The sequence below is a fragment of the Podarcis liolepis genome (genome assembly GCF_965112155.1).
Source record: "Podarcis liolepis genome assembly, chromosome: 15".
Taxonomy (NCBI): domain Eukaryota; kingdom Metazoa; phylum Chordata; class Lepidosauria; order Squamata; family Lacertidae; genus Podarcis; species Podarcis liolepis.
In genome coordinates, this window is record NC_139566.1 from 10,077,780 (window position 1) to 10,099,901 (window position 22,122).

General features: G+C 46.7%; 1 protein-coding gene across 1 annotated transcript in view; it reads right to left on the reverse strand.

The window, feature by feature from the left end:
* Positions 1–22,122, reverse strand: part of KCNN3 (potassium calcium-activated channel subfamily N member 3) — a 109,990-nt gene that overhangs the window by 71,047 nt on the left and 16,821 nt on the right. Inside the window, exons 2-3 of the mRNA XM_083477069.1 lie at positions 21,321–21,416; positions 1,211–1,629 (exon numbers count right to left, since the gene is read on the reverse strand). Of these exons, the coding sequence (XP_083333195.1) occupies positions 1,211–1,629; positions 21,321–21,416 (515 nt within the window). The remainder of the gene's footprint in view (positions 1–1,210; positions 1,630–21,320; positions 21,417–22,122) is intronic.

Genomic DNA, 22,122 nt, shown 5'->3' on the forward strand with positions numbered 1-22,122 from the left:
ATTCCCCTCACAGAACTACAATTCACAGTGGTTTAACAATCAAGCCTTCCTCCCAGAAAACTCTGGGAACTGTAGTTCTGGGACAGGAGTACGGATCTCCTGACAACTCGCAGCATCCTTAACAAACTACAGCTCCCAGGATTCTACAGGAAAAGCTACGACAAAGTGGTATCATAAGAGTTTCAAATGCCTAGGGCAGGCGAGTAAGACCCCCATCGGCACTACACATTTAAAGCAGTACCGTACTACTTTGAACAATCACGGCTTCACCGAAAGCACCATGGGAGCTGTTGTTTGTCAAGGGAGGGTTAGGAGGCCTCTTATCCCACACACACCCCAGCTACAATTCCCAGAGTTCCCTGGGAAGAAGGATGGATGGTTAAAACCACTCTAGGAACCGCAGCTCTGTGAGGGGAATAGGGCACTCTCAGTGCCCTTAACAAATGGCAGTCCCCCAAAATCCTTGTGAGAAACAATGGCTGTCAATGTGCTTGAATTGTATGGTGCAGAATGGCCCAGGTTGCAGAGGAATGATTTGCCAACATCCATCTTTTCAGCTCACAGAATAACCTTTCCCCTCCTCACACAAATATAGGCCCTTGGCAGGAGTGGTCGCACCTATAGGCCTCCAAATTTCACTGGATTCCAACTCCCATCAGCCCCAGGCAGCACAGCCTGTAGACAGGGGTGATGGGAGTTGTAGTTCAATGAATATTCCTGGGTCCCAACTCCCATAAGTCCCAGACAGCACAGCCAATAGACAGGGATGATGGGAGTTGTAGTTCATTGAATATTCCTGGGTCCCAACTCCCATCAGCCCCAGACAGCACAGCCAATAGACAGGGATGATGGGAGTTGTAGTTCAACGAATATTCCTGGGTCCCAACTCCCATCAGCCCCAGACAGCACGGCCAATAGACAGGGATGATGGGAGTTGTAGTTCATTGAATATTGCTGGATTCCAACTCCCATAAGTCCCAGACAGCAGGGCCAATAGACAGGGATGATGGGAGTTGTAGTTCAATGAATATTCCTGGGTCCCAACTCCCATAAGTCCCAGGCAGCACGGCCAATAGACAGGGATGATGGGAGTTGTAGTTCAACGAATATTCCTGGATCCCAACTCCCATCAGCCCCCAGCCGGACACACACAAGAGGCACCTCCCTACGGCACACCCCCTGCGTCTCCGTGCGCGACTCGCGAGCTCACCTCTCACACACACGCACCGTCCAGGCAGCAATGATCCACAAGGAGATGCTGAAGACCAGGAGGACAGTCCCGGGGCAGATGGTCATGAGGGTCTTCATGACGAAGCGGGTGTTGAAGTTGATCTTGTTGAGGGCCCCGATGCTGCGGGACGAAGCGTCCGTGAAGAGTTTGCTGTGCAAGAGCATGACCCGGGCGATCAAGTAGAGACGCAGGAACATGGGGATGGAGAGGATAATGTCCACGTCCGCCTCCGCCCGCGAAGGCGTGTACGAGAAGGCCAGCCGGGCCGTCCAAAAAAACTTGTACTCCCCAGGGATGGGGTGAATGGCGCACACCAACATCTCCAGGCTGATGTAGAGGATACGTTCGTAGGTCATGGCGATCCGCCAGTCGTCAGCACCATTGTCGATCACAAAGAGCTGGCGGGGGGGGGGGAGGGAAGGGAGAAAACGGCAAGGGTTAGAAGAGATGGGTGGGCAGGGCTGGCAGCAGAATGTCGTCGCAGCGTGGGGCATCCTGTAAAAGGATGTCTGCCAGTCACCCAGCCGTGCCCCACTCCACAATACTCCATTCCGTCCTCCCCCAGTTTCTCCCCAGCAGATACTTAACATTCAATGGACATTGAGAATGATGAATCCTCACTGAGTTTAGGATTTTTTTTCACGAAAAGTTTTTTCCTCTCTCTCTCTCTCTCTCTCTCTCTCTCTCTCTCTCTCTTGTTCTTCTGGGGATTCCCTCAAGATGTGTCAATACCTCCCTTTTGTGAGTGGATAGGTTCAAGCAGTGGTGTTTTTTTCCTGGGGGGGGGGCGCAGGGGTAAGCATTCCCCCCTAAACATTTGGTGAATCTTTGTACTTTTGTCCATTTGCTGTATTTATTTCTCCCGATTTGAACTATAAAGTGGTGATTTTCTTGAGTCAAAATGAGAATATCCCTAAACATTTCTTAAGGAAAAAAGCACTGGGGTCAAGCATAAGTGACCTTAACTTAGGGCTATAGTGGATAATTATTATTATTGTTATTTACACCATTTCTATACTGCCCCATAAATATATAAACTTATACCTGTATATGTGTATGTATATGTATATGTATATATACACATACACACATCTACACTGCTTTTTTTCTTTAAAAATGTTTAGGAGTACTCTCATTTTCCTACTCATACTGCCCCTCAATGAGGCCAAACTTAGATTCACAAAATGTTTAGGGGCATGCGTACCCCCAGAAAAAAAAGCAGTGTGCGTGTGTAATTCTAACCAATGTACTGACTAAAACATCGAGTATTAAAAAATGCATAGTTAGCTTATAAAAATGTTACATTAATACAAAATTACTAATAACTATGAACCAATAACTATAAACCAACTATAAACTATAAACAAACTTTGGACGCACCTTCCCTCTCAGCCTCCTGGCTGTCACTCATAGTCCCCACCCATCTACCACCCCCCGCTCTCCGCAGAACCCATATCTGTGTCCCATTCAGCAGGCAGCCACACAGTCCACACCCAGTCCCAAGTACCAAAGTTTGGCGTGTTTCCTAGCGGATACTGAAGAAGATGGAAAGAAAAGACACCCTTTCCAACTCACAGATCTCACTCCGGCCTCTGCCCCCTTCTTCTTCACCTCAATAGTCTCTACTTGTCCATTTCCTGGAGACATCGGGCCGGAGGACCAGTGTGAGAAACAGGATGCAGGGCCAGAGACAGCGGGGACTCGATTCAAGTGGGCTCTTAGGCAACCTTTGTCCTCACAGAGCAGGGAGGATAACTGCTGGCCAATAAGGTGGAGATCTTCCATTGTGTGTATAGGAAACCAATGCTTAATTACAACCTGCATTTGTCACAGATAATCACATTAATACACCTGCAGGAAATATTCCCCATTGGAGAGGAGGGGGGGAGTCGAGATTTCCTGCAGGTATATTAATGGGATTGTGTGTGAGAACTGCAGACTATTATTTCCCACCCTCCGCCATCATCGTGACCAAGAGCAGCGTCTGGGCTCCCCGCTTGGAAAGTTTTCATGCCTGCCTATCTGCAAGGCAGCTGTAGTCTATTTAAAGGGAGCCAGAGGCCTTGGGCCAACCGCCAGCCAGCAACTCAGCCCTTCCTGCCTGGGGCTCCATTACATACACACAGAAATTCCATTGATCTCTCTTGACATCCGTCCTCCCTCTACCCCAAACAACAACAGAATGGATCTATTTCTCGGAGACGGGCTCACTCCTACCCTACCCAACAACATGTGAACGTTGCCACCAGGTTTCCATGGCAACCCCATCCTAAGTCCAGAGGTACCTAATTAGTCTTCCCTGATGCTAAGTTGGCAGCAGGGGAAGAGAGAGCAGAGGGGAAGGCCACATCTACAACATTCATTTAAAGCACTATGATACCTCATGGCTTCCCCCAAAGGATTCTGGGAGCTGTAGTTTAAGGGTGCCAAGAAATATTTAGGGACCCCCCCCACTCCGTTCCTCTCCTAAAGCTATAGTCCCCAGAGAGGTTAAATCATAGACCTTCTCCTCATCCCAGATAACTCTGGGAATTAGGGCTCTCCTAAACTGAATGAACGCCAACTCCCAGAATTCTCTGGGGGCAGCCATGGCTGTTAAGGGTGAGGAAAGTTGTCAGGAGACCCCAATAGGCCCCATCACAGAGCTATCGCTTCCATAATTGTTTAACAATTAGTCCCTCTTCACAAAAAACTCTGGGAAATGTAGTTCTGGGAGAGGAACGGGGCTTTTCTAACGACTCTCTGCAAGTGTAACGAAAGGCAGCTCCCAGAATTCTCTGGGGGAAACCATGATCGTTTACAGGAGCATTACAGTACTACGGCAAAAAGAGAGGTATTGATGAACAGGGAAAATAAAAAATGCAGTTCCCTTTAACAAATAGATTGAAGGTATATACAAACTCACTACACATGAACAAGCTGTGGACAAACGTAGACTTTCCATGGACAAATTCAGCAATAAATACCGCATTAGGTTAAGGTCTGCTTAACTACGATAACATTTTTTTGGTAATGTATATATTCACCTTTCTCTGTGTGGGTCAAGTTAAGATTAACCCGTGAAAAAGGACTTTGTATTACAGTGGTACCTCGGGTTAAGAACTTAATTCGTTCCGGAGGTCTGTTCTTAACCTGAAACTGTTCTTAACCTGAAGCACCACTTTAGCTAATGGGGCCTCCTGTTGCTGCCGCGCCACCGGAGCACGATTTCTGTTCTCATCCTGAAGCAAAGTTCTTAACCCGAGGTAATATTTCTGGGTTAGCGGAGTCTGTAACCTGAAGTGTCTGTAACCCAAGGTACCACTGTACTCTTTCCCCTCCCCACTTCATATTTGTTTAGATTAGTTTGGTTTTATATTGTATTTTGTTTTTTTGAAAATCTTATTAAGGGGGGGAGGTGATAATAATAATAATAACAACAACAACAATAATAATAACAGTAATAATACAGAGGAGGAGGGACTACCAAATGCCACTTACTCAATACTGCCCACCTGCCCCCGAAGCATAATGGAAGCCAATCAAATCAAGGACAATTGGGGATCCTCAGGCCCACACCAACAACCTTTCCCCTCCTCTCTCGTTGCATAAATAAAGCAGCATTAATAAATACACACCACACTCCATGCCAGAAGCTTAAATGCCTGGCTTTCCCAACCACAAACACTCCCTTTTTAAGTCTCTCTTGGGGCTGTGGTGGGATTGCATTGCAATTCAGAGAGGAAACCCATTTGGAATTGCCCAGAGTGAAATGCTAATTAATGAAAGAGCGAGGGGGGGGTGCTGTCATGCATGGCAAGGATTCCCTTGCCTGTTAAGGAGCTTTAACTCAGGCAGGTGTTAACTCCAGAATCCGCCACTCATTGCCAGGGACAGCTCACCCCAGAAGTATTTGCCGCTAAGTAGCACTTACTGCTAGACAGCATCTTAAAAAGCAGAGACATCACCTTGCCGACAAAGGTCCGTATAGTTAAAGCTATGGTTTTCCCAGTAGCGATGTATGGAAGTGAGAGCTGGCCCATAAAGAAGGCTGATCGCCAAAGAATGGATGCTTTTGAATTCTGGTGCTGGAGGAGACTCTTGAGAGTCCCATGGACTGCGAGAAGATCAAACCTCTCCATTCTGAAGGAAATCAGCCCTGAGTGCTCACTGGAAGGACAGATCGTGAAGCTGAGGCTCCAAGACTTTGGCCACCTCATGAGAAGAGAAGACTCCCTGGAAAAGACCCTGATGATGGGAAAGATGGAGGGCACAAGGAGGAGGGGACGACAGAGGACGAGATGGTTGGACAGTGTTCTCGAAGCTACCAGCATGAGTTTGACCAAACTGCAGGAGGCAGTGGAAGACAGGAGTGCCTGGCGTGCTCTGGTCCAGGGGTTCACGAAGAGTTACAGACTCCGCTAACCCAGAAATAGTACCTCGGGTTAAGAACTTTGCTTCAGGATGAGAACAGAAATTGCGCAGCAGCGGCAAGGCGGCGGCAGCGTGAGGTCCCATTAGCTAAAGTGGTGCTTCAGGTTAAGAGCAGTTTCAGGTTAAGAAGGGACCTCCGGAACAAATTAAGTTCTTAACCCAAGGTACCACTGTATTGTGATTTTACGTTGTGAACTGCCCTGAGACCCGAGGGTATACAAATTTAATCAACAGCCGCAACAACAACACCACCAGTTCTGCAGTTTGGAGAGGTCCAGCAAGCATAGATGAGGTTAGGCAACCTTGCAGACTTTTAATGACCCACCACCTTTCCAAAGCTAATCCTTGGCTTTGTGCAAAGCCCAGAGTCTGGAAACACACAGCTTCCTAGCCCAGCCCTTGAAGACAGATAAAAGTAACTTTCTGAGCAGAATTCACGGAAGTTGGCAAAGAAGACAAGATGAAATTGCTTCTCGCAGTGGACATCTGTCACCAGAAACTTCCCTAGTGCAAACTAACACATCTTAAAAGGTAGCACAGTTCACACGTAGGAAACTGCCTTATAATTTTCACAGACCCTTGGGCCCACCTAGCTTCCCCCCCCAATATAATCTTTATTAGTTTTACAAATTTCATATTACACATACATATTATATTACATTTTACATTTGTACTTGCTCCTAAGAGCTGACTTCCCTCCTTCCTTCTTCTGACTTATTTATATCACCTCTAAATTTTTCGCATTATCTTTATCCATTTTATATATTTTTATATATTTTATATATTGTTATTCTGCTTCCACATTTGTCCATAAAATGTCTGTAGATGAATAAATCCTATATATACAGTTCTTATTGTCTATCTATATATCATTTGCAACTATTGTTTATTTTGATCGCATTGTACATGTTTCTTCTTATTGTTGTTATTTTTCCAATAAAGTTATTTGTATTGCACATTATGAAGTTTGTTTCAATTCTACTGGTTTCTCTATTTCACGCATATCTTTCCTATGTACAGCATAATTTTTTTCCATTCTTTTTGAAATGTTTCATCGCCCTGTTGTTGGATTTTCCCTGTTAATTTAGCTACAGTGGTACCTCGGGTTAAGTACTTAATTCGTTCCAGAGGTCCGTACTTAACCTGAAACTGTTCTTAACCTGAAGCACCACTTTAGCTAATGGGGCCTCCCGCTGCCGCTATACGATTTCTGTTCTCATCCTGAAGCAAAGTTCTTAACCTGAAGCACTATTTCTGGGTTGGCAGAGTCTGTAACCTGAAGCATACGTAACCTGAAGCATATGTAACCCAAGGTACCACTGTATTTCTGAGTATTCCATTACCTTCTGTTGCCAATCTTACACTTCCTTGGCCCACCTAGCTTAGTGTTATCTATACAGTGGTACCTCGGGCCACATACGCTTCAGGTTACATATGCTTCAGGTTACAGACTCCGCTAACCCAGAAATAGTGCTTCAGGTTAAGAACTTTGCTTCAGGATGAGAACAGAAATCGTGCTCCAGCAGCGCGGCAGCAGGAGGAGGCCCCGTTAGCTGAAGTGGTGCTTCAGGTTAAGAACAGTTTCAGGTTAAGAACGGACCTCCGGAAGAAATTAAGTAATAATAATAATAATAATAATAATTTATTATTTGTACCCCGCCCATCTGGCTGGGTGTCCCCAGCCACTCTGGGCGGCTTCCACAGAAACCAAAAAACACTAAAATATCATACATTAAAAGCTTCCCTGAATAGGGCCGCCTTAAGATGTCTTCTGAATGTCAGGTAGTTGTCCATCACCTTGACATCCGATGGGAGGGCATTCCACAGGGCGGGCGCCACCACCGAAAAGGCCCTCTGCCTGGTTCCCTGTAGCTTCGCTTCTCGCAATGAGGGAACCACCAGAAGGCCCTCAGCGCTGGACCTCAGTGTCCGGGCAGAACGATGGGGGTGGAGACGCTCCTTCAGGTACTTAGCCCGAGGTACCACTGTACTGACAGGCAGAGGCTCCTCATCATTTCAGGCAGGGGACATTCCCAGACGTCCCTGGGATTGAACCCGGAGCCTTCAACGCGCAAGGCAGATCCTCTACCACTGAGCTATACCCATTCTGTAACAATAAAAAGATCTGGAGGTGGGAAAACCCGTTTGCAGGGGGGGAGAAATCAAACGAGCACAGAATGCTAAATGCCGGGGGGGGGGGTCAAGAGTGGAAAACCAGGGAGAGTAGGAACAGAGCTGCTGAACAGAACGCAGCAACATTTTGTTGCAGACTTGTAATTACACAACCATTCATTCCCCCCTCCCGGCCTTCCCATATTTCCTCCACCAACTTTCTATGCCAACCCGCAATAATTTCAGGTTGGGGAACACGAGCAGCATCGCAACGCCATGGGTGCTTTTGCAGAGTGCCAGAATTCAATCATGTGTCTGATTCGGAACAAAGCTCTCTTGCCTCGTCTCCCCCAGAGGCCTGACCTTTACCTGAGACACATCAATAACATCTGCATCACCTGGAGCCAAGCAGGGAGGAGCCCCTGGGGAGAAATTCCACCTGCATTTCGGCAACCTCCACACCATCCACCAAAGCCTGGACCAGTCTACAAAGCAGGCTCCTTTTTGGATAGCACAGAGCATTGATGCAATGGCCGTATAAAGACATTAAGAAATATATAATCAGTGTTCACACATTATCTACAGCAGACAGAAGCTCAAGTGATCTACGCCAGATCACCAGTATTCACACATTATCTACAGCAGACAGAAGCTCAAGTGATCTACGCCAGATCAGCGAGAAGGTCTTCCGACTTCCAAACGTCTAACCCAGTGTTTCCCAAACTTGGGTCTCCAGCTGTTTTCGGACTACAATTCCCATCATCCCTGACCACTGGTCCTGCTAGCTAGGGATGATGGGAGTTGTAGTCCAAAAACAGCTTGGAACCCATAGAAATAGAAGTTACTTTCTGAAAATACTACTATACAATAAAGGTAGTGGAATGGTTTTTTAATTTAAAAATCCCCCTCGCTCACCAAAAAGCAAATCCAAAAACTTTACAAAGAGGCTCAGGCATGCCTCTTTCTGTGCGGGAGCTAAACACCAGGCATTGTTTTAAAAAACTTGTGTTAGAAAGATATGGCATGTCTACTCAGAAGTCTCTTAATGGGGCCTACTCCCAGGTAGGCAGGTACAGGATGGCAACCTAGGCTTTGTTTGGCACTGGGGGGGGGACGGGGCTCTTGTGCTGTATAAAAAGGTAAAGGGACCCCTGACCATTAGGTTCAGTCGTGGCCGACTCTGGGGTTGCAGTGCTCATCTCGCTTTATTGGCCGAGGGAGCCGGCGTACAGCTTCCGGGTCATGTGTCCAGCATGACTAAGCCGCTTCTGGCGAACCAGAGCAGCGCACAGAAACGCCATTTACCTTCCCGCCGGAGTGGTACCTATTTATCTACTTGCACTTTGACGTGCTTTCGAACTGCTAGGTTGGCAGGAACAGGGACTGAGCAACGGGAGCTCACCCCGTTGCGGGGATTCGAACCGCCGACCTTTTGATCGGCAAGTCCTAGGCTCTGTGGTTTAACCCACAGCGCCACTTGTGCTGTATAGCAGGCAGAAATTCAACAGGTTAAGTTTCTTCTGGTACAATTATGGGAAGGCGTGCCAGAATCCTCCTGTTTAATGCTCTGTTGGTTTTGCTGTGTATTTTCCTTGAATTCCTTTCTATTCCATAAAGACGGTTTAAAAATTTGCCAGCCAGCGTTGAGTTATGCCTTTTCATTTGTGGCTATGCATATTATAGCTGGCTGCAGTAATTCAAAATGATTCCTGGGTTCGGGGGGGGGGGGGAATGTTTTCAGCAGCACACCAGTGACAGGTGATATAACAACCAAGATGGAACAGTGCTGAGAAAAGAAGAAAGGGTTTCAAACATGTTCATTTATGAACAACAACAACAAATGAATACAGTGGTACCTCGGGTTACAGACGCTTCAGGTTACAGACTCCGCTAACCCAGAAATAGTGCTTCAGGTTAAGAACTTTGCTTCAGGATGAGAACAGAAATCGTGCTCCAGCAGCGCAGCAGCAGCAGGAGGCCCCATTAGCTAAAGTGGTGCTTCAGGTTAAAAACAGACCTCCAGAACAAATAAACCCAAGGTACCACTGTAGATTATCTCCCCCCAGTCTCTTTACGTTCCTTTCTCTTTTCTGCTCTTTCGGTGGGAGGGCAGCCATTTTGCATTAGAGTCTCACCCCCGGCCTGATCCAGAAGGGCTCTTCTTATCTTTGTATGTTCTCTGACTTCCCACAGTTCTTCCCCCAGCATCCACTATTCAGAGGTAGACTGCCTCTGAATGGGAAGGCTCCATTCAGAATTCACTCTAGAATTCACCCCTGCAAGATAAATAATGGCGAACAAGTTGGATAGCTTTGGAGAAGATGACATGAGTTTATGGAAGAAGAGACTATGTTCTCCCTCAGCATGCCTCTGAATACCAGCAGCTGGGAATTGAAGGGAGAGTTGCTGTTGCACTTGGATCTTGTCCGTTGTTGTTCTTGTTGATGATGTTGATGTTGTTGATGGTGTCCCAGGGCAGGTGACAACAATTAGATGGATATTACATAGCTCAGAAAAAGGACAACAAAATGATCAAGGGGATGAAACAGATCCCCTAGGAGGAAAGATTGCAGCACTTGGAATTTATTAGTTTTAGATAGAAAATCTGAGAGAGAGATGACACAAAAGCAATTTATGCTAATATGCATGGCGTCGAGAAAGGGGATGGGTTTTCATAACCCTAGAACATGGGAAAATTCCTTCCAGTAGCATCTTAGAGACCAACTAAGTTTGTTATTGGTATGACCTTTCGTGTGAATGCACACTTCTTCAGATACAGCTCATATGGTACCAATAACAAACTTAGCTGGTCTCTAAGGTGGGATGTGGGTGGCGCTGTGGGTTAAACCACAGAGCCTAGGACTTGCCGATCAGAAGGTTGGCGGTTTGAATCCCCGCGACGGGGTGAGCTCTCATTGTTTCGTCCCTGCTCCTGCCAACCTAGCAGTTCGAAAGCACAAAGTGCTTGTAGATAAATAGGTACCACTCCAGCAGGAAGGTAAATGGCATTTCCATGCGCTGCTCTGGTTCGCCAGAAGTGGCTTAGTCAAGCTGTACGCCGGCTCCCTCGGCCAATAAAGCGAGATGAGCGCTGCAACCCCAGAGTCGGTCACGACCGGACCTAATGGTCAGGGATCCCTTTACCTTTACTTTACCTTTAAGTTTGTTATTGGTATGAGCTACTAGAAGGAATTTTTTTTATTTTGTTTCGACTACAGCAGACCAACACGGCTACCTACCCGTAACTAGAACATGGGGACATCCAATGAACGTTGGAAGATTCAGGACAGATCAAAGGAAGTCCTTCTTCACACAAGGCACAGTTGAACTATGGAACTCCCCGCCACAAGAGGCAAGGATGGCCACCAACTTGGACGGCTTTAAAAGGGAACTAACTAGGCAAATACGCAGAGAAGGCTATTAATGCCTGCTAGCCACAATGGCTAGGATCTCCCTACGTTCTCCCTCCACAGTCAGGGGCAGTAATGTTTCTGAATCGCAGCTGCTGGGAAACACAGTAGGGGCCAGCAGCTCCTGAACCCGGGTCCTGCTTGTGGGCTTCCTGTTGAGGCATCGAGGTGGCCACTGGGAGAACAGGATACTGCACAAGATGGGCTTTGACGGTCAAACTTTGACCTGATCCTTCTGGGCCATGGGTAGGCAAACTAAGGCCTGGGGGCTGGATCCGGCCCAATCGCCTTCTAAATCTGGCCCATGGACGGTCCGGGAATCAGCGTGTTTTTACATGAGTAGAATGTGTCCTTTTATTTAAAATGCATCTCTGGGTTATTTGTGGGGCATAGGAATTCATTCATTTATATATATATTTTTTCAAAATGTAGTCCGGCCCTCCACAAGGTCTGAGGGACAGTCCCCCTGCTGAAAAAGTTTGCTGACCCCTGTTCTGGACTCCTCTTCTGAAATGCATCCCTGACCAACAGCAGAGCATTCTGCACTGCAATCTCCAGGCATCTTTTTCTTAAAAGGAGGAGGAAATTGCCAACGAGGCAAATTCTCCTCCTTTTTTCCCGGCTCCCACCAGTATCAAAAACACCGTGTCTTGGGTTACGGGGGCCTGAGAAAAACCGGGAAGAGACGCTGAGCCTAGCAGAGCGGAAGAAAGCAGATGTTTTGCACAGGGCGAGGAGGTGGGATTAGCACCCTCCACAGCTGCCGGGTTCATGCTTAGTTACACGAAGCCGATTTCTCTCTGTGTACTCAGGGTGAAAGGGCAGCTGGGAGCGGCTGTGTATTGTCACAGCAGCAGCAGGAGGCCATCTGTACAATAGCGTGCAAGCCATCCCAGCTTCAGGCTGGATCATAGGCTCCTAGATGCAGCTGTGTCATACACCCTCTGAACCACTCGCAGAATCGTAGCGTTGGAAGGGGCCACGAGGGTCATCTAGTCTAACCCCAGGCCATGCAGGAATCTTTTTTGTCCAACGTCGGGCTCGAACCCCTGACCCTGAAATTAAGAGTCCCATGCTCTTACCGACTGAGCTGTTCTAGGGATTTAAAGTCTCCTACAGAACTTCAAGGAAAACTGACCTAACTTGAAAGTAATCAGGGGACAAGCAATATATACCATATTTTTCCGTCTATAAGACGCCCCCATGTATAAGATGCCCCCTTATTTTTGGAGACTCGGATTTAAGAAAATGGGAGGAGATGGCCCAGAGTATAAGATGCCCCCTAATTGTTTACATTATTTTTTTAGGGGGAAAACCTTGTCTTATACACAGAAAAATACGGCATACAGTGGTACCTCAGGTTACATACGCTTCAGGTTACAGACTCTGCTAACCCAGAAATATTACCTCAGGTTAAGAACTTTGCTTTAGGATGAGAACAGAAATCGTGCTCCGGAGGCACGGCAGCAGCAGGAGGCCCCATTAGCTAAAGTGGTGCTTCAGGTTAAGAACAGTTTCAGGTTAAGAACAGACCTCCAGAACAAATTAAGTTCTTAACCCAAGGTACCACTGTATATTACTTTGCCGGACAGTGTTAGGATTTTTATCACTTTCGTTAATGATAAAACTAATGATTTATCTCCTTCACAATATATTAGGGTTTGCTCTTTTGACAGATTTTATGTATTTTGGTACGTGTTATTCCAAAACTGCTGTTTCTTATACCTCGCCACCCACGCCTAGAGCACAGCCGACTTCCCATCCCTGCAGGTAAATCGCCCACGGGGGTCCATCAAAGGAACATGGTTTTATGAGTCGGCCTGACAGCTCATTCAATAATCAAGGCAGCCCCATTCACAGCAGTGCTAAACAAAGCTGTCCCCATGCTACGATTGCATGACATACCCTCTTGAGAATGAGGGCCACATTCCCTCTTGGGCAGCCTTCCGGGGGCCTAGAGGCATATGACAGTGGTGGGCGGAGCCAGAGGCAAAAAAGTGGGCGGAGCAACTAATGCACGGAGAGTCCTGAGGGTCAGACAAGGAGGTCTCAATGTCCATATTTGGCCCCAGGGTGGAGGCTCCCCACCCCTGATTTCCAGATCCTTTAAGCCGAGGGGACAGGGGACTGCCCCACTGAGACTTTCTGTACACAGATCTATGGTATATTCAGTGGTACCTTGGTTATCAAACTTAATCCGTTCTGGAGGTCTGTTCCAAATCCAAAGCTTTCCAAAACCAAGGCACGCTTTCCCATAGAAAGTAATGCAAAATGGATTAATCCGTTCCAGACTTTAAAAAAACAACCCCTAAATCAGAAATTTAACATGAATTTTACTACCTCTGTTGCTGCTCTGTTAATGGTTCTCTTGGCTTTGCAGCTTTTATCCATTTCTTCACTCACACAATCAATCAATCTGTAGCTGAACTGGGTTCTACACAGTCCCAAAAACAAATTAACCAAAAAAGCCGCAAAAACAAAAGCACCAAATATAAGCTCCAAATATCTAATCGGAAACGGGGGACTCAAATCAGAAATGGAACACTCAAATAGGAAGAGGAACGCTCAAATCGGAAGCAGAATACTAAAAACGGGGTAGGTTCAGCTTCCGAAAAAACGTTCGCAAACCGGAACTGTCACTTCCGGGTTTGCTGCGTTCGGGTTCCAAGTTGTTCGAGAACTAAGCTGTTTGGAAACCAAGGTACCACTGTAGAGAGAGAGAGAAAGACCACCCTAAGTGTCAGAAGCGAGCCAGCAATAAACCACATGTAGTAAGTGAAGACAACTCTTTATTAGAAGAAACAAGGTCAGCTCAGGAGGGCCTGGCCTAATGAGCACAGCAATTTTTCTTGGTAGGTCTTGCCCCTACGATGCAGTTGTGGAGGCTGAAGATCCACTCCCCCCTTCCCACAGCTGCCTCAATCTACTCCTTCCCCAGTCCTTCAGAAGCAATCTGAGACTATGCCGGCACACCTGCCTTTGCTCCTCCCACTTCACACCTCCCCTGTTCCTGGGAGACAGGGCGAGGGAGGAGACACCCATGTTTCTTCACCAGCCAGACTCATATCCGCCTCTTGGCCTCCCTGCTCACTAAACCCTGTTACCGCTTCAGCTTCGGGCAACACCTCCTCCCTGTCTTCTCCCTCTGACCACCTATCGCCGTCCCTGTTATATACTGAAGTTCTCACCCTGGGCCAGCAGGGGGATACTGTGGATAGTTATGCAAATGAAGGATCGAAAGTGACGTTCAGTGATTAGATAGCTTGTATGCAAATGAAGGATTGAACGTGACGTTCAGTGATTGGATAGTTTTAGAAAGCTGCTACAGTTACGTTGTACTGGAGCTCTATATAAGCAGGCTGACTGAGCTCCTCGGTTCAGTTCTGTCCTGGCCTGTGAATAAACAAGAGCTGTTTGAAGAATCGCTGTGTCGTCTGATATGTTCGCCCACAACTTAACAGTCCCACCACCCATCCCCAAGTCTTCTACCTTTGGGGGTTCCCCAGCTGGAGCGTCCCACCTCTCCTCTGCATCCAGCCAGTCCATGGCGTCGAGGGTTAACTCCGCGCTCCCACCCCTACAGCCTTCCACTTCTCCATTAGGTCTTAGGACCGCTGACAGCTGCCTGACAACGGACAAATGTGCCCCCAATTCCCTCCCTCCACCAACACGGGAGCAGGCTCGCTCCAAATTGATACGGACAGAGCACTCCCAAACAGAACACGTCCCTCTAAAGAGAGCTGCAATCCGTTAACAGGCGTCAGACGAGCCCTGAGGGAGAGCTGGTGGCGGCACTGAAACAGGAGAAGCAGCCAGCATGCCCTTATTGGAAAAACAGGTTTAGAAGGGCGCAAGAGCAACTGGTATTCATTCAGAATCATTGCTGCCTCCGGCCATGTGGGCAGAACACAGCCACTGTCATGGTTGGAAGCAGAGGAATGCTGGGAGGATCGAGACGGGAAACCACCAACGGGAGAACCCAGCGCCATCCCAAGACAGACTCCAAAATGGCACCAGGAAAGAAGGGGGCGAGGGAAGATCTACGGCAGGAACGAGGAGGAGGAGAAAGATAGGCATCAGAATCTGTTGTCCCTGCGGACCCTGCTTCCAGTTGCCTCCCTCTGCCTTATGGGTGGGCTGGTCCCAATTAGGATGAAATCCCACATCTTAGAGATGTTTAGGGAAGCTTTTAATGTTTGATGGGCGGGGTATAATAATAATAATTATTATTATTATTATTATTATTATTAGATGGTTCTGGAGACCCCATAATTGCAAAATGCAGGCTTTATACCAGATGAGTGACTCCACATCCGGAAATATCCAATTTCTTTCTTTCTTTCTTTCTTTCTTTCTTTCTTTCTTTCTTTCTTTCTTTCTTTCTTTCATAAGAATGGTTCTAGACCTCAAGATAGGTGTTTTAAAAATACATGGGCCAAAAGTTGAAATTTCAGAAGCGAGAGCCTCGAGAGAAGTAAAATAATGTATGCCAATGGGCACATGCAAATTTGGATCTATTTATTTATCAAGGGAGCTTTTACTAGATATACAAATTTGGGTTGGGTGGGTGTGCTTCATTTATTTAAAACGTTATATGCTACCTTTCCCAGATTCGTTGGCTTATGTAAAAATGCATTCTAAAAATAAAACAATCAGCAAGACAAGCACACAGAAAATTCAGCAATGACAACAGCAAAAAGGAGTTCAGCGGACAAAATATCATTAACTCCGAGAAGCCCGAAAGACGTAGGCAAGTGTGCAGGCTCATCACAAACAAATCTCTCAAACACAATTTATTTTTAGTGTCTGACGGGCAGAAACTCAAAATCTGAAGCTTCTCTTGGTATTGAGCAGCAGCGTTCTGAGTTGCTACATTTGTTGAATGCCTACCTGCCACGAAGCAGTTGTGTAAGTACAGAAACAGCAGGCCACAATTCTGTTGGAGGGCATGATGAGCCCTCGCTCTCCTTCCAGCCTTGGAGCTGTAAGAAAGGCTGTTGCCTTTGGACATCACAACAAACCATGGTTTTATCAAAATGGGAGCAAGCCCAATTTCCACCCTGGGCTCTTACTCTTCCCCACCTCACTGCTGGCCTGACCAGGAAAAACTTCAAGGTTTCTTCTTCCAGTTTTGATCAACTACAGTGTGTCTTGTCACCCGAAGCAAAAAAAAAACCCTGTGGTTTGTCTGAAACAAGCCAACTTCAAACCACAGTTTACAAAGTCAGCTTGTTTCAAACAAACCATAGTTAAGATTGCACCCACACCCTAAACTGTGGTTAAACTGTTCAAAAATGGAGGTGAAAAGGGGGCGGGGCATGCACAATCCCAGCAGAAGCTAGGTTCAACCCCAAAATGACAAACCACAGTTTACCATGACATCATAATGCAGCCAATTTCCCCAGTTGCTTGGGATCCACTTGCAGTTCCATTGCAGGATCAGTCCCCCAAAACTACCTCCCCGTCCCCAAGCCTAGAGCTGGGGAAAGGGATGGGGGTGGGGGGTTCTGGAGATCACCCCCAACTTTGTGCTTGATATCTGGAGGTGCAGGGGCAAAACATCACCCCTTTTGTAGTGCCATTTTGGCTAAAGGGTATAAATGCTATAAATCAGGCATAGGCAAACTCGGCCCTCCAGACGTTTTGGGACTACAACTCCCATCATCCCTAGCTAACAGTACCAGTGGTCAAGGATGATGGGAACTGTAGTCCCAAACATCTGGAGGGCTTGAGTTTGCCTATTCCTGCTATAAATCAACAAAATAACATTGAAATGCACAGAAATAATTGTGATTTGCAATAGGGGAAGTCTCTGTGAGATGGGGGTTGCGATGGGGAGTGTGACTCCAAAAAGGCCAGTTGCTTGCAGAAATGACTGGCAGAATCCGGGACCAGGGAGAAGAGTTGGCAGAAGAAGATTGGAAAAAAATTAAGGACTATTTACAAAAACATTGTAAAATTAAGGAATGTTGAATGATGCTGGATTGAAATTAAGTGGTTTCAAGCTGTAACTATGATAAAACGACTTTCTTTTTGTAAGCAAGAATTTAAAGCTATAATAATCTAAGATGTTGAGATAAGGATTTGCTGTACAAACAATTTAAACTGGGTATACAAGAAGGGGAGGTATGAGGAGGTCGGAGAAATAAGTTACAAGAAAATAAGGTGTGAAATTTAAGTGTTTTTAATATTTTTATGTTTGTTTTTTCTTTTGTTTGCAAAAAAATTGGAAACTTTAATAAATATCTTTAAAAAAACACAAAAAGGCCAGTTGCTTGCACCCAACAAACACCCACCCTGGACCCAAAGACCCCCATGAATGCTTCAGACCGAGAATCAGTTCCATCTGGCAGCGGTTCCTGTTTAACAAGCAAGGAAAACACACACAGCTGAAGGAGTAATTCCTTCTCCCATCGCTCTCCTGGCACGCTGCAGAGCTAATAAAATCTGTGGGGTAGGAGGAGATGAGCAATGGGGTCAGGGTGACCCCGGCAAGGGTGGATTTCAGAGGGAACCACTGGGTATACTCGTTTGCGGAGGGGAATGGGGTGGGTTTTCTAAGCCAAGGCCAAAGCAGAATACGGAAAGAAAGAAAAACAGTGTGAATTGTTCCCCAGCTCCTCTTTCATTGCTTTTAAATATTGGCAGCTGAGGGGTGGGGGGGTGTAAAGGAGCCAGAGTCCAGTCATGGCTGGACTAGGAAAGGGTTAGGGAACGTCCGGCCTACAGATCTTACTAGGCCCAACACGGCTCCTAATTTGGCCTGTGAGACTGTTTTCTGCAAAAAATAAAATAGAATAAAAGGCACCGTTCCAAAGGAGCATTGGGAAGGTTCAGGAGAGCTCCTGAATGTTGCTTTCAAAGAGGGGCTCACTGATCAGTGCTGTCAACAAGCCCATCTGAAACTGTGGCGTCGCCTCACTAACAGTGAAGGGCAGGCAAGAAATCTAATAATTAATAATAAAATCCCCTCTTCCACCCAATTATCTTCGTATATACATAAAAGCGTCAGGTATCGCCACACGCTGAAGTTTGACACTCGCTTCCATGCCTCTCATCCACTTTGGTTTCTGCACCGTTTGAAGGGCACTCTGCACATGTTCAGAGGCCAGACCTAATCCACACATGTGGGGTCTAACTTTTTTTTAAAAAGGAGGAGGAGGAAGAGGAATAAATGCCTCATGGGGAAGATGAGCCTGGCAATGAAAGGTTGTGGGTTTAGTTTAGTGCCCATACCACCACCCCATCAAAAAAAACCCCAAATAAACCCGAAGCCTGATTGTGAGCCCCTGATTCAAGCCTTCTGGAAGGCGGCAGGAGAACATGCGATCAGCAAAAACAAAAATGCCAGGAAGCCGTGTCAATTGCTCTGGTAACCTTGGCAACCCACAGCCAGACAGTGGCAAGGAGGAGGCCTAGTTGTCACCCATTGGGCTACACCCCCCCCCCAAAAAAAAGGATGGGATCTCAAGCCATTTGGGTCCATGGAACATTTCCTACTGATCACAAAGCATTTTGGGGAAGGGGAGAAAGGGGAAGCTCCCTCTCCCAACGCATCCACACATATTTTTTTTACTTTATATATTTTCACACAGATGCGAAAATCAGCTCTCTAAAGCAGGGGTAGGCAACCTAAGGCCCGGGGGCCGGATGTGGCCCAATCGCCTTCTCAATCCGGCCCAGGGAATCAGCATGTTTTTACATGAGTAGAATGTGTCCTTTTATTTAAAATGCATCTCTGGGTTATTTGTGGGACATAGGAATTTGTTCATTTCAATTGGCAGAAATGACTGGCAGAATCCGAGACCAGGGAGAAGAGTTGGTGAAAGAAGACTGGAAGAAATTTAAAGACTATTTACAGAAATATTGTAAAATTAATGAATGTTAGAAGGATGTTGGATAGAAACTAAGGGGTTTCCAGCTGTAATGCTTTAGGAGATATGAAAAAAAAGGTTTATAAATGGGTAAAAGCTTAATGGTAAGGATTTGCTGAACTAACAAATTGAAGTGGAATACAAAGAAGGGAGGTACGAGGAGGTCTGGGGAAATAAGCGTAAAGAAGATATGTTATGGAAAATTATTTGTTTTTTAACTGTTTTTATGTTGTATTTTTGTATTTTTTTTTTCATAGTTATATTTTAAAAACCTTAATAAATATCTTTTTTGGGGGGAAAGGAATTTGTTCATTTCGCCCCCCCCCAAAAAAATAGTCCTGCCTACCACATGGTCAGGGACACGGGTGGCGCTGTGGGTTAAACCACAGAGCCTAGAGCTTGTGGATCAGAAGGTCAGTGGTTCAAATCCCCGCGATGGGGTGAGCTCCCGTTGCTCGGTCCCAGCTCCTGCCAACCTAGCAGTTCGAAAGCACCTCAAAGTGCAAGTAGATAAATAGGTACCACTCCGGTGGGAAGGTAAACGGCGTTTCCGTGCGCTGCTCTGGTTCGCCAGAAGCGGCTTAGTCATGCTAGCCACATGACCCGGAAACTGTACGCCGGCTCCCTCGGCCAGTAAAGCGAGATGAGCTCCGCAACCCCAGAGTCGGTCAAGACTGGACCTAATGGTGAGGGGTCCCTTTACCTTTACCTTTGCCACATGGTCTGAGGGACAGTGGACTGGCCCACAGCTGAAAAAGGTTGCTGACCCCTGCTCTAAAGAAACCCCAAAATTTGAGGGAGAGGCAGGGAGGGATCTCGTTTTACTGGCAGGATGGCGTCAATGGGCTGAGACGAGGAGCTGCACAGCAATGCCTAAACCCCAAAGACAAACCTAATCCTCTCTCCACACTTATTGCCCACCCTGAGACCTGCGGGTATAGGGCGGAATATAAATTTAATAAATAATAATTTCCCCTCCAGGCTGCTGCATGTTGGGAGTTGTCAGGTCTCATTCCAGTCCCCTTCCTTCTATGACTTGGGGTTACTTCAAGTTGTACCCACAAAACTCTTCATTTAAAGCAAAGGCGGGCAGTGGCCCTCCAAATGTTGCTGTCCCCAACTCTCATCCGTCAAACCAGAATATTCACCAATATGGTCAATATTCACAGACTACCACTAGAAGGGACGCGGGTGGCGCAGTGGGTAAAACCTCAGCGCCTAGGACTTGCCGTATGGTCGGCGGTTCGAATCCCCGCGGCAGGGTGAGCTCCCGTCATTTGGTCCCAGCTCCTGCCCACCTAGCGGTTCGAAAGCACCCCCAAGTGCAAGTAGATAAATAGGTACCGCTTTATAGCGGGAAGGTAACGGCGTTTCCGTGTGCTGCGCTGGTGCTGGCTCGCCAGAGCAGCTTCGTCACGCTGGCCACGTGACCCGGAAGTGTCTGCGGACAGCGCTGGCTCCCGGCCTCTAGAGTGAGATGAGCGCACAACCCTAGAGTCTGTCAAGACTGGCCCATATGGGCAGGGGTACATTTACCTTTACCCCTAGAAGACCACAGCTTAGCTACCCTGCAGCTTCAAATCTTTCAGCTGCCGTTCCTCAAAAAGGAATTCCAAGGTGGCATACATAGAAGCGCGAATGAAACTCTTCACCGAAGCATAAAGAAGAAATGTTAACAGACTGGTTTGGGGTTTCAAAAGTCTATTCGGGGTTTCTAGTCCTTAAGAAGAGCTGGCGACAGCACCCATTTGTTCTCTAGCTAGGGAAAGCTCTCTGCGGGTGCCCCGGCTGATGTGATTTTGCTGACTGATTTATGCCACTTTTATCACACCCTACGGTGTGTGTATTTCGTTTTAATATGCCATTCCTTGCGTTCGGGGTCCCTTTAGGCTAAAAAACAGTATATAAATAAACTGCGTCAAATTATAAATAAATAAATACACAAAAGTCATCGCCAGCACGTGTGTCCTCTGGGGGTTTTTGGACTACAAATCCCACCAGGCACTGCCAGCTGGAGAAGACTGCTGTTCTGCTGAAACCTTTCAGCGGTTCTCAACCTGTGGGTCCCCAGATGTTGTTGGACTACAACTCCCATCATCCCTGAGCTCTGGCACTGCTAGCTAGGGGTGATGGGAATTGTAGTTCAACAACATCTGGGGAATTTCAAGCAATTGGTAATAAATAATAATAATAATAATAATAATAATAATAATAATAATAATAATAATAATAATAGAGAAATCAATGTAACATCAACTCGTAGGACCGCAGGGGCATTACCTGAACTTCTCGGGTGTGATAGGCAATGATGAGTCCCAGCAAGATGATGGTGGAAAGGCTTATAAGGCATTTGAGTGCCAGTGAGAACATGGAGCCCTGTCAAACCGAGAAGGAAGGGAGAGGTTAGCTGTAAAGTTCAAAGCAACACACACACACACACACACACACACACACACACACAATAACCCTGCAGAGCAGGCCCTTCTCCCTTTCACAAGGGGTGTGAAGCAGCAGGGGTTTTTAGGGTGATGAATAGCAATAATAACAGGATTGCAAACTATACATGTCCTACTCATGGTACATTCACTGAAATCCACATAACTGAGGCCGCTGTCTGCACCATACATATAAAGCAGTATCATACCACTTTAAACATAGAATCATAGAACTGTAGAGTTGGAAAAGACCCCATGGATCATATTATTATTATTATTATTATTATTATTATTATTATTATTATTAATACTCCGCCCATCCGGCTGGGTTTCCCCAGCCACTCTGGGCAGCTCCCAACAGAATATTAAAAACACGACAAAACATCAAACTTCCCTAAACGTAGTTGTTTATTTCCTTGACATCTGATGGGAGGGCGTTCCACAGGGCGGGCGCCACCACCGAGAAGGCCCTGTAACCTCACTTCTCGCTGTGAGGGAACCAGCAGAAGACCCTCAGAGCTGGACCTCAGTGTCCAGGCTGAACAATGGGGGTGGAGACGCTCCTTCATCCCATCTGGACTATTTATTAACTTGCACCAGAGTCCTAACCACATCTACTCAGAAGGGAGTCCTACTGAATTCAATGG